The following is a 10,551-nucleotide window of genomic DNA, read 5'->3' on the forward strand; positions in this document are numbered from 1 at the left end:
GTAGAAAAGGCTGAACTAAGCTACATACATTACACATGCCGAGTTATTTATCTCGAGTGGAAACAGAAATGGTTCACTGGCATGCACTCACCCGTAAGTCTACCCATTTATCCAGCATCCTCTTCTCATTGAACTCACAGAGCAGCCCGGAAGAAGTAATGCAGAAGGTGCTCTCAGACTTCTCGCCTTGGCCACAAGCTACATCACAGAAGAAGTTGTTTCGTAGTTCTCCCAAGAGGCCAGAACGGCCGAGCAAAGGAACAGGGGCTGAAAGCTGTTGTGAAGTTGAAAGGTTGAAAAAAGTTGGCAAAAAGCATGATACATCAAGGCAAGACACTGTATTCATTTACATTAAGCAGATATTCTTTTTGGTCATCTTCTCATACTATAGCATAATCACCTTTGAAAGCACTGCAGCTGGGCAGATATTTCTCGAGAATCACCCTGAAAACTGTTTTGTACCATAAAAGCACCATAAAGTAACTTTGAGTGTTACTTTTCACCCGTGTTTTTAAGAATTACTCTCTTGGTGCCTGTAATAAAGCACCATATAACCAATACTTAGCAAGATCTAGCTAGGCTAAGGTGCAGCTACCAAACAGGGTTTTAGTCTTAACACAGTGTTACAACCAAGCCTTACAAAGTAAACAATGAGAGCAGTTCAGATACAAATTTAAAACATTTTTTGGATGTTTTTATGCACTGAATCTTTAGAATCAGACTCTAGACGGCATGTAAACAAAATATTTAGGTGAAAATAAGTTAACACATCCTCTACAGAGAACACACTTCTGCACATTTTAAAGCATTCTGTGCAGAAGCTATGGTGAATTTTATATTTTAAATTGTTTCAACATGTTAAACTCAACTAATAAATGGAAATTGTGCATTAAAATTTCCAGAAAATGCCATATTTAAGCATGTTCCCCTGCAGACAAAGTGGTAATATAATTTATGTGAAAATAAGTTTTATTATATATAAAAAATTATGCACAGAGTGGTTTACATCCAATTACACAAAACATTCACACTATAATATTTCAGACCAAAACAGCTGGTACAGTTGTAATCCAAACAAATGCAGACATAGTTCCTCAGTAAAAGTGCACCTTGTTAGAGTTGCAGGGTTCCAGATACCAGAACCTGACATGTCTGTTTCCAGCTGTCACAAAGTAGGAGCTGTCTTCAGAAAAAGACACCGCCGTCACTTTACTGGACACTTTGTTAGCAGCCACCAACGTGTTTTTCTGTGAGAGCAATGCAAAAAAGAGCCTTTCACTCATCTTTATTAAATTCATCATCATCATCATCATCATCTCTGCGGCTCCCCATTGATTAGCAGATGTTGATGGAATACTCAAGGGTTTTTCCAACCTCCATCTGCCACATCTGAATCACACCTTCATTTATTATGAATAATAACTTTGATGCACATCCCTCTGCTGAACTGAAAAACCACTGACTTGAAACTTGCTTTCAAGTCATCTGTGCTCAATCAGGCAAAAGCCTGTGAAAACCTGAAGTATTATCACAACTTCATCCTTCTGGAAAACTACTGTCATCTTGAAAGAACAAATATACAGATTAACAGCTAAATTTACAAATCCCTGTAATTAGCAAATTCATGAAAGTGTCCTACAAAAATCTGCATTCTGAATAAACGTTAATATGCATAATTCAGCAACTGTCCCAGTGTCTTATTATACAAGCATTTCAAGTCAACAATTTTCCATTCATTATAGGAAACAGGGAAGCCTACAGGTGAGACAGATAGATGTCAGTTTAAAATAAAGGCTGGATTTCCTTGTGAGGGGAATGAGACCAATTTTTACAAAACAAATTCTGCACAATTCAATCACTGGGATGTAATCAAAGTCACTCAGAGTGGTCTGATGTGAAACGATTAATTTAGAGAAACCTACAAACTCAGATTTCTTTACAGTGGTGGTGATAGGAACGAGGAACATCTACAACATACACATTTTATTTACTATCCAAAATGAACAGTGAGCCTACATGTGTTGTAAGACTTGGTATGTAATGTTGATGATGGTACAATAGTGGGAAAATAAAAATTATCATAATAATACATACAATAAATACTTTCTCTGGGCACTAATTTACCTTATAGCCCATTCACCATAAACTGATTTTAAAAAGTATGTTTTAGATCAAAACTCTACCATCACTGTGAACAATTCTGACTTGGCAAGTTTTTTCTAGAGCATTTCACACCACACCACTCAGAATGATTCACATCCTACCCATTTAATCATGAAGAAACTTTGGGGAAAATAAATAAATAAATAAATAAAAATAAATAAATAATCAGTGGAATTTCCCTTTAAGAGTAAGCAGCTAGTCATTATTCAGTTTACCTTCCAGGCCCACACATTGACGCTCATGTCGTGCTGGTAGCCCACACTGACAATGTATTTGCTGTTGGGGGAGAAGGCCACACAAGCCACACCATACTTGTGCTCCTGCAGTTCTGCCACCTGGGACCCCTGAGCCACATCCCACACCCGCACTGCAGGCAAGTGACCACTCTGAGAAGAAAGGGAAACAGACGCATACACTATTTACTGCAAGAAAAAAGCATCTCAAAAATACTCACATTTAATAAGAGGCTAATATTGCTCATTCCTGCTGCTTTTGAATGAGCTTTTTGAAATTATTAACTAGTCTAGCAGACATGCTACATCCACAAGCCGTTTTAGAATGTTTCATAAGCAGCTATTAAGTAAATGACTTGAGTGAATGCTTGAGCAAGAAGCTCAGTGTGGATTATAAACAACATTAGTCAGGCTTGGCAAAAACAAGATTACTTGCTTAGAATTAACGGGGAACTTAATAAGCTATTAGTTAAGTTATGTAGTATCTGTAGTGCAGCACTGCATACCACAGCCTCACTGATTTGACAGAATTCACAAATAAGTATTGGTTTTGTATTTTCACTGATCAGAGTTCTTCCACTAAATGCCCACCGCAAAGAACTTGTAGGTTTACAAAACACACTTCCACCTTCAAGATACATCACCAGAAGAGGTTTTCCTGGCTTTAACGCAGGGAATCCCACTCTAGAGACTACTGTAGCCCTGTAGTAAGAGACGAGCAGGCATGTTTACAACAGACTTAGCAACTCCGGACGTTGATTAAGCTTGGAATCGTACTAAAATGCAGTGCCAATGGTGAATTTCAATTAGTGAATTGGCCCTAAAAGTGCCTAATCATATTGTCAGTTTTAGGGCACCTGATTGTTTAAAAGTTTCAACCACCATTTGAAAGTTTGGAATGACTGTTTCCAGAACAGTACAATAACTACAATAACAATACAGACTGGCTGCAGATACATTTATAAAATTATCTTAATATAGTGCTGATACTCTGATATTCTACGTTTTAAAACTTCATACTTTAAAAAAAAATCCTAGGAATTATTATTTTTTTTATTATTTTACCAAACGAAAACATGAAGTATGCTGATATGCTATGACTTCATGCTTTTAAAATAATTCATAGGAATCTGTAAAAATGAAGATGTGTCCAGAATGATGAACAGAATTGTGGATGATTCTATAATGACAGTGAAAGGTGTAGGAGGTATAATAAAATTAACATCTAGAAAGCTCTCATATAATCTGATGGTACGTTGAGACAGATAACTTCTTGTTGGTCCCCAACAACTTGAAATACTGAATAATATTAAATACTGAAATACTGAAGATTTAAGAGCACTTCCTAACTAATCATATGATCAATTTATTCCAAACGTTTTAACAATAACGTATGTGAAGAAATAAGTTCTAAACATTGCATAAGGCTGACACTGACACTGACACTGACACACACAAATATACATACATACACCGATCAGGCATAACATTATGACCACCTCCTTGGTTCTACGCTCATTGTCCATTTTATCAGCTCCACTTACTATATAGGTGCACTTTGTAGTTCTACAATTACAGACTGCAGTCTATCTGTTTCTCTGCATACAGCTTTGTTAGCCCCTCTTTTACCCTGTTCTTCAGTGGTCAGGACCCCCATGAACCCTCACAGAGCAGGTACTATTTGGGTGGTGGAGCATTCTCAGCACTGCATTTACACTTTTTTTGTTTACTGAGAAACAGCTACATTTACATATGAAAGGTATTATACAAGTTTTATTAGTAGAGTCTGCAGGGCTTTATGTTAATTTTATTTCTTCTTCATTTTCTTTTTAATGTGAAAGAACTTCACACGCACACAGACATCATGAGAACAGCGTCCCTTTCAATACCATAACAGTGGTCAAAGTCAATACCACGTTCTACAGCACAAAACAAGATTAGGCTGTTGATAAGATTATCCACCAGCCTAAAGTATTCAGGTTCCTCTGTCTGAAGTAGTCTCATCATCTCTGCTATCTACCCTGATACGATCACTCACACAGAGACATGCTTTAGCTGGGGTCGCAAAGCATGAATGGAAGGAATTAATCATAAAATGCTGGAGTAAACGTGAGGAGTGAGGATAAAACGCTAACGCTAAAGCAAGTCAAGCACATCCCCATGCGTCAGCTCCAGAGTAAACTCTCTGGGACTCTGTCTCTTGCTGCCATGGCAACCCCAGCATGCAGAGCAACGACTCTAGAGGAAGTCTTTAATCGGCTGGTAATAGATGGAGAGGATTAGTCTAATGTGCTTCAGAGATCAGCGTGCAGACATGGCTCTCATAGGCTGAACCGTTCTCTACAACCCTAACCCAAAAACCCAAACGGCGCTATGGCCTGCCAGGCGGAGCCGAGAGTGGACGCTTTGGAACCGTGTCATTACATACCGTATTTGGAGCATTAGCAACGTACAGTGTTTTAAACATGCATGAAGGCCAGAATATCTAGCGTTTTATCAAGTGCCAGAAAAATAATATCATTATCATGAGCTTATCTCACAAAATCTTAACATTTGCCAAATTTCATGCATGGTCACAACATTACAGTGATTAGACGCTGCTACTGATTCAACTGTGAAGATGATATGTTACCTCTCCTGTGACAAGATATTTGCCATCTGAAGAAAAGGCTAAAGTAGTGATAGTTTTCCTGTAGAAAGAGAGAACAGTCAGATATGTGACATCTTGAGAACGTGTAAAACCGACTGCAACTTTTGTTCATAATTCTTAACAGCTTTAGAAGAAACAACAATAAAGACAGAAGAAGCAGAACCAGCAGAAGGAAAAGCAAAACAGCAGCAGCAACAAAGACAATAGAAGAAGAAAAAGAAGAAAGAAGAAGACAGAAGGAGAATGAAGACAAGGAGGAAAGTGAAGGACAATGAAGAACGAAAAAAGAATGAAGGGAGAAATAAGAAACAAGAATTAAAAAGAACAAACAGAGACAAGAGATGAATGAATAAAAAAGATACAAGAAAAAAAAAGAAATTAACAGAAAATGAAAGAAGAAAGAATGAAGGAAGAAAGAAAAAAAAACATAAGTAAGAAGAAACTAAAAGTTGCTTTTTTTTTTTACAAAACCCATAAACAGAAAACATCACAATGATAATGAAGCTCATCACCTGGACGTGTTAATTATGTGTTGCTGTCTGTTCTTCTTGGGGTTCAGTAGCACAACCACACACCTGAAACGACCACACAACACAGCACACAGAGTTAGGGCGGCTGCAGCTCCAGGTGCTTGCATAACAGGCTTGACACTGAACTGAACACAGAACATGCTCAAAATCCCTCAAAGATTTTCATGGCAAAGAAAACCATGGTCACTTGGTAACATGCAAAAATATTGCAATATCTCAAAGACCCAGAACCTGCATACTTCTGGAGGATATAGAGCAGACACTGACCACAGCAGATGAGCCTGTTGTGTGGTGCTTGTACATTTTGTCTGGCTAAAAGTTAATTCTAACACTATCATAAATACACTGGTTTTCAAAACACTACTGTAAGTACTAACACCAGGGGAAAAAAACAACCGCTTAAAGGAATTCTGTAATTATTCTTAATGACCTGCTTACACCTCACAAGACTGAGACTGATTTGAAAACAGCTTACACAGCACTAGTTAGGAAACGACTGAGCCTATGCTGAGATTCTTGCACACAGTTCATTTAGCAGGGATGAGATTAAGGGCTGCACTGTTGTGTCAATACAGCACAAAACATTCTAAGACAGCAAAGCTTTTCAGTTCTAAACCGTACCATTTCCTTCAGTGTTCTCATTAGGGCTGCAACAAAACAACTGCAGCAAGCCTTCTCAGTAAGGCTAAACCCTAAACCCTTACTGAGAAGGCTTGCTGTAGTTGTTTTGTTGTAAATGCTCACAAAATAGCAGGTCACCTTCTGAAATATACTGAAAAATAGCATCACCCTAAATGTTCTCATGAAGGCCAACTTGAAATTAGGTTCAGACTGTGATCACATCACACTGGGTTCCTCTTGTTAGTTGCTTACATGAACGTTACTCACCCAGCTGGATAGGCAACTGTACCCGAGCAAGGGTCACACGTCAATCCGCTACCTCCTGAAGTTGTGATACCAAGTACTCTCTCTAGAGTCACCTGTAACACCAGAGACTTTAAGACAATGTTTTAGAACATAAACAATGAAGGAAAGAAAAACATACATACTTTGTTAACACTCCAGAAAGCCACAAGAAATATCATTTTTTTTAGTATTTATTGTGTCCACTTTACTTTTACTACAGCATCCATTCTTATCAGGTGACTTGCTTTCAAAGAAATCTGTACAGATATTTTTCTACACCTCCAAAGTTCAGTCTTAGAAGTTGGTTGCTTTTTTCCTCATTCTCACAATCCAAGTAATCCCAAACACATTCAATTATGTTGAGGTCTGGACTCTAAGGTGGTCAGTCCAGTGTTCTGAGAAGACCAGCAGCTTCTGGCTTTAATTTGCAAACTTTCTTCCTTTTTGTCCATTTCTTTTTCTCATTAACAGCTTCCTGACAGACTTCTATCCTTTCAAACCCAGAATGTTGAGTTGTCATCTCACAGTGGAAGGATGAACAGAAACACTTGTGTATTTAGATCTGAAGTAACAGTGGAGTTTGATTGTCATGTCTTGCATGATTGTTAGTAGCCCCTTTTCTGTATATCTTTTAATCATTTGGAACTCCAGTGTTGGAGATGCCTTACTTTTCATTGACTTTCCTTTCCTTATGCAAGTGGCTTATCTTACATCTAATCTCCTCAGAAATATCTCGTGAAAATGAATAACTATTTCTTAACAGTCGTTTGACTAGAAATTTAATAAATGAAAGGTGGTCTCTCACATTTGCATAGTGCTGTACTTTGGAATATAAAAGACACTATAAGACACCTGAAAATCATAATTTCAGTCATTAACGTTCATCAATCACACCTAATTCATTGATACCTCGACTGTGGTTCTTTATACATGCAGTGATCAACTTACTCAGATACTGAGTGACCATGCAGTCGAAGTTAAAAAAAGGATTTAGCAATTATAGCTAATTTGACAAGCTACATGGGCAGACACTAAGGCAAAACACCACTTTTGTCCTACATATAGGACCTTTAATATTTACCTGAATTGTATTAAATCTTACAAAAACAAGCGACAAAATATAGAAATAAGGTCATGCTTGAGATGTCTTAATGACATTGTTTTCCTTTTTGTATTTTGATCGAGGTACAGAGAACTCTAAACTAAAAATCTTCATTACTCTCGAAGGAACAAATACAAAGTCAACACTGAGAGGCCTTAACTCACTGAGGGACAGCTGAGTTTATCATCAGTCAGGAATCAATGACGCTGATTGACTCTTCTGCGAGTGTTTTGCAAAAACATGTTACCTAATACTTTAATTTTAGATTTTAAATTGTGTAAAATTACATCAAATGCACTGTTGGACTATTTTTTAAAGTCACTGACATGGGTGACTTTAACATGGGTATATTTTAAGTCTGGTTACTTTCATCACTCAGTCTTAGATCTGCCAAAACATGTTCTTTACCTAACAATTGTTTGTTAACAGTGAGATTCAAAATTCTTATATGAAGTAAGAAATGTGCCCTTATCTGTGAAGACACCTTTCACGCTTCAAGAAATGTTAACCAGCCTAGCAAAATCCAACACTGAGTCACTATAAAGTTGACAAAATTGACAAAACATCAAAATTAAAAAAGTACTTGGGGGCTAAAAAGATGATCAAGGTATCTTTACTGTCCAGGTAAATTTTAGCTTCGCCCAGCGTAAACACAATGCAATAGCTTTTTTTCTTTTTTGTACTTTTTAAAAGTCTGGAAACAAAACAGAGGATATGGAGTCAATGCGATTTAAAAATATACATAAATAAAATAGAATACATCTTAATTACATTCGCTTACTAAAGGTACTGTAGACAGACTCTTAAGGATACCACCTCAATGACAGCAGTTGTGCTCTGAACAGTTTCTTCTAGGAGTGGATGTGCTTTCCTTGATTTTTCCTAATCTGTAGCTCATAGTCTCACTAAATATGCTGGCAGAGCTAACATAGCATGTGGATCCATATGGCTACCAGGTCAGGCAAAATCAAGAAAAGTTTATAGTAAAGGAAGTTTTATTAAACCACTGAGACAGAGCCCTGGCTGAGCATTTAGGAAACAACAGCATTGAAAAACACATCTTATACTACACTATACTATACAATACACCCTTAAATGGTTCTTTAAGGGTTATATATAGTACCTGGACAACTCAGAGACATTTGAGTGTTATTTGCTTGTTCAAATGGTCCTTCTCTTTAACAAAAAGCAAGCTGTCCTGTAAAGAAGTTTTTTAACATTGTTCAAGTAAAGAGAATACTACACTCTACTACACTAAAGAATGTATTCCTAATGTTGGTCTACTATTCTGACATTCTGTTTGGTGAGCTTATATGTGGTTTTAGAGAAAAGACTCTTAGCAACCATTCTGTCTAGACACCTACAGCTTCCCAGAGGAAAGAAATATTCTAAATGAGATCTCCTCTTAATCTCATCTACTTCTCCTTGACACGGTTAAGTCCTGTTTGAAATCAGAGTGAGACTTGAGTCATTCTCTGCTGTGAAATTTGGCTCCTGAAAAAATAACCTTCTTTTCTCACCTTGATCAAAGTACTGTGACTCATATGGATTATATGTTATGGATTAAATGTTTTGGATTATAAAGTATTAACTCTTTCGTGTCTGACTTTTCTCCCCCCAGGCTCGGTTGAATACGTCCAGAAGAGTGTAAGATCTCACCGTTCTCTCTACTCTAGACAACAGAACTCTTTCAGCCCTCTCTCAGCATAGAAAGAGAACTCCTGCTTTCTTCATTTATCACCAGAACTTCTTACAATGAAATGCTGAAGATGTTAATCCCCTCATTTCTCTTAAGAGGGAGAGGTTAGGAGAAAGAATTCAGAAATAAGTGATCCTCCATTAATACAATATAAGCTTTATTTCTTTGAGACAATCTTAAGAAAGACATTTTTCTCTAGGTTTAGTGAGAACAGACTAGAGTCTCTCCGCAGAAAACAATGTGAGAATGGCTCTGGTTTGATGCTCACAATTACAGTCACAGATCTACTGCTGAGGAAAGTTTCCTGCTGTTTGAAGGCCATCCTGAAACCTACACATGCATATCCATCAGCTTTCAAAAGTTTAATTTTCACTTGCTTACATTTCTTATACACAATGCCCCACTTATCAAACCCACCAGTGACCATGAATAAAGATCTGTTAGGTGAACAGGAACGTTGGACAGGAACTCTACCTTGTTACACAGGTTTTCTTTGACGGCACGCTTGTTCCTCTTGAGCTGGACGGACGGCGAGCGAAGCAGATTTTTAATTCTACTTTTGATGGTCAAGCCCTCCATGGTCACCAATCACAGCACGAAAAGGACGTTTTTAAACGAACCCTCTGTATGCGCAGCCGAGCTCATATGACTCGTACAATCCAGCATTAAAGTTTCCAGCGTCAAACTAAAGCATTAACATTCCGAACCAATGCTTTGCCAGTTACACGAATTCTCTACAATAATTAATGTTTCTAAGGGAGTTCAGGATGAGAAAAGCCCATGGCTGGAAAAGTTGCAGCCTCTACTTCCATCAGCTGATTTGCATTGATCCGCTGTGCTCTTTCTACGTGTGTTCTAGCGCCTACCGAAGGAAGGGGGCGGGGCGAGGCTCAATCTGATTGGATCAAACTTTACTGACGTTTAACGTTCATTAGTCTAGACTAGACACGCGCCAACTTCCTGATTAGCACAATTTCACTTTTTGCATTGAGGACAATTAGTCTGATGATCTTCCTTCCACTCTACACAATATGTCCAAAAGCATCCAGAACATAACCTCACCAATGCTTTTGTGGCTGACTGCAATCAAATCCTCACAGCAATGTTCAAACATCTGCCCCCTATCCAACAAATAAGGGGCAAAAACCCTCTCAATACCCCACATTTCACTAGAAATGCTGGATAACCAAGTGCCTACAAACTTATAGCGTACAAAGAGCAGCACTGTTGTAAAATTCGTAAATTTACACATTTACAGCCACTTTCAA

The 10,551-nt window shown here is 37.8% G+C and overlaps 1 protein-coding gene across 1 annotated transcript in view; it reads right to left on the reverse strand.

The window, feature by feature from the left end:
• The window catches only part of LOC118815573 (mitogen-activated protein kinase-binding protein 1-like), a 28,155-nt gene extending 18,247 nt beyond the window's left edge, over positions 1 to 9,908 (reverse strand). The window contains exons 1-7 of the mRNA XM_036581786.1: positions 9,758 to 9,908; positions 6,465 to 6,556; positions 5,559 to 5,621; positions 5,029 to 5,086; positions 2,379 to 2,549; positions 1,110 to 1,247; positions 92 to 274 (exon numbers count right to left, since the gene is read on the reverse strand). Of these exons, the coding sequence (XP_036437679.1) occupies positions 92 to 274; positions 1,110 to 1,247; positions 2,379 to 2,549; positions 5,029 to 5,086; positions 5,559 to 5,621; positions 6,465 to 6,556; positions 9,758 to 9,862 (810 nt within the window). The 5' untranslated portion in view covers positions 9,863 to 9,908. The remainder of the gene's footprint in view (positions 1 to 91; positions 275 to 1,109; positions 1,248 to 2,378; positions 2,550 to 5,028; positions 5,087 to 5,558; positions 5,622 to 6,464; positions 6,557 to 9,757) is intronic.
• Positions 9,909 to 10,551: the final 643 nt, after the last annotated feature.

The sequence above is a fragment of the Colossoma macropomum genome, unplaced genomic scaffold (assembly GCF_904425465.1).
Source record: "Colossoma macropomum unplaced genomic scaffold, Colossoma_macropomum, whole genome shotgun sequence".
Lineage (NCBI taxonomy): Eukaryota > Metazoa > Chordata > Actinopteri > Characiformes > Serrasalmidae > Colossoma > Colossoma macropomum.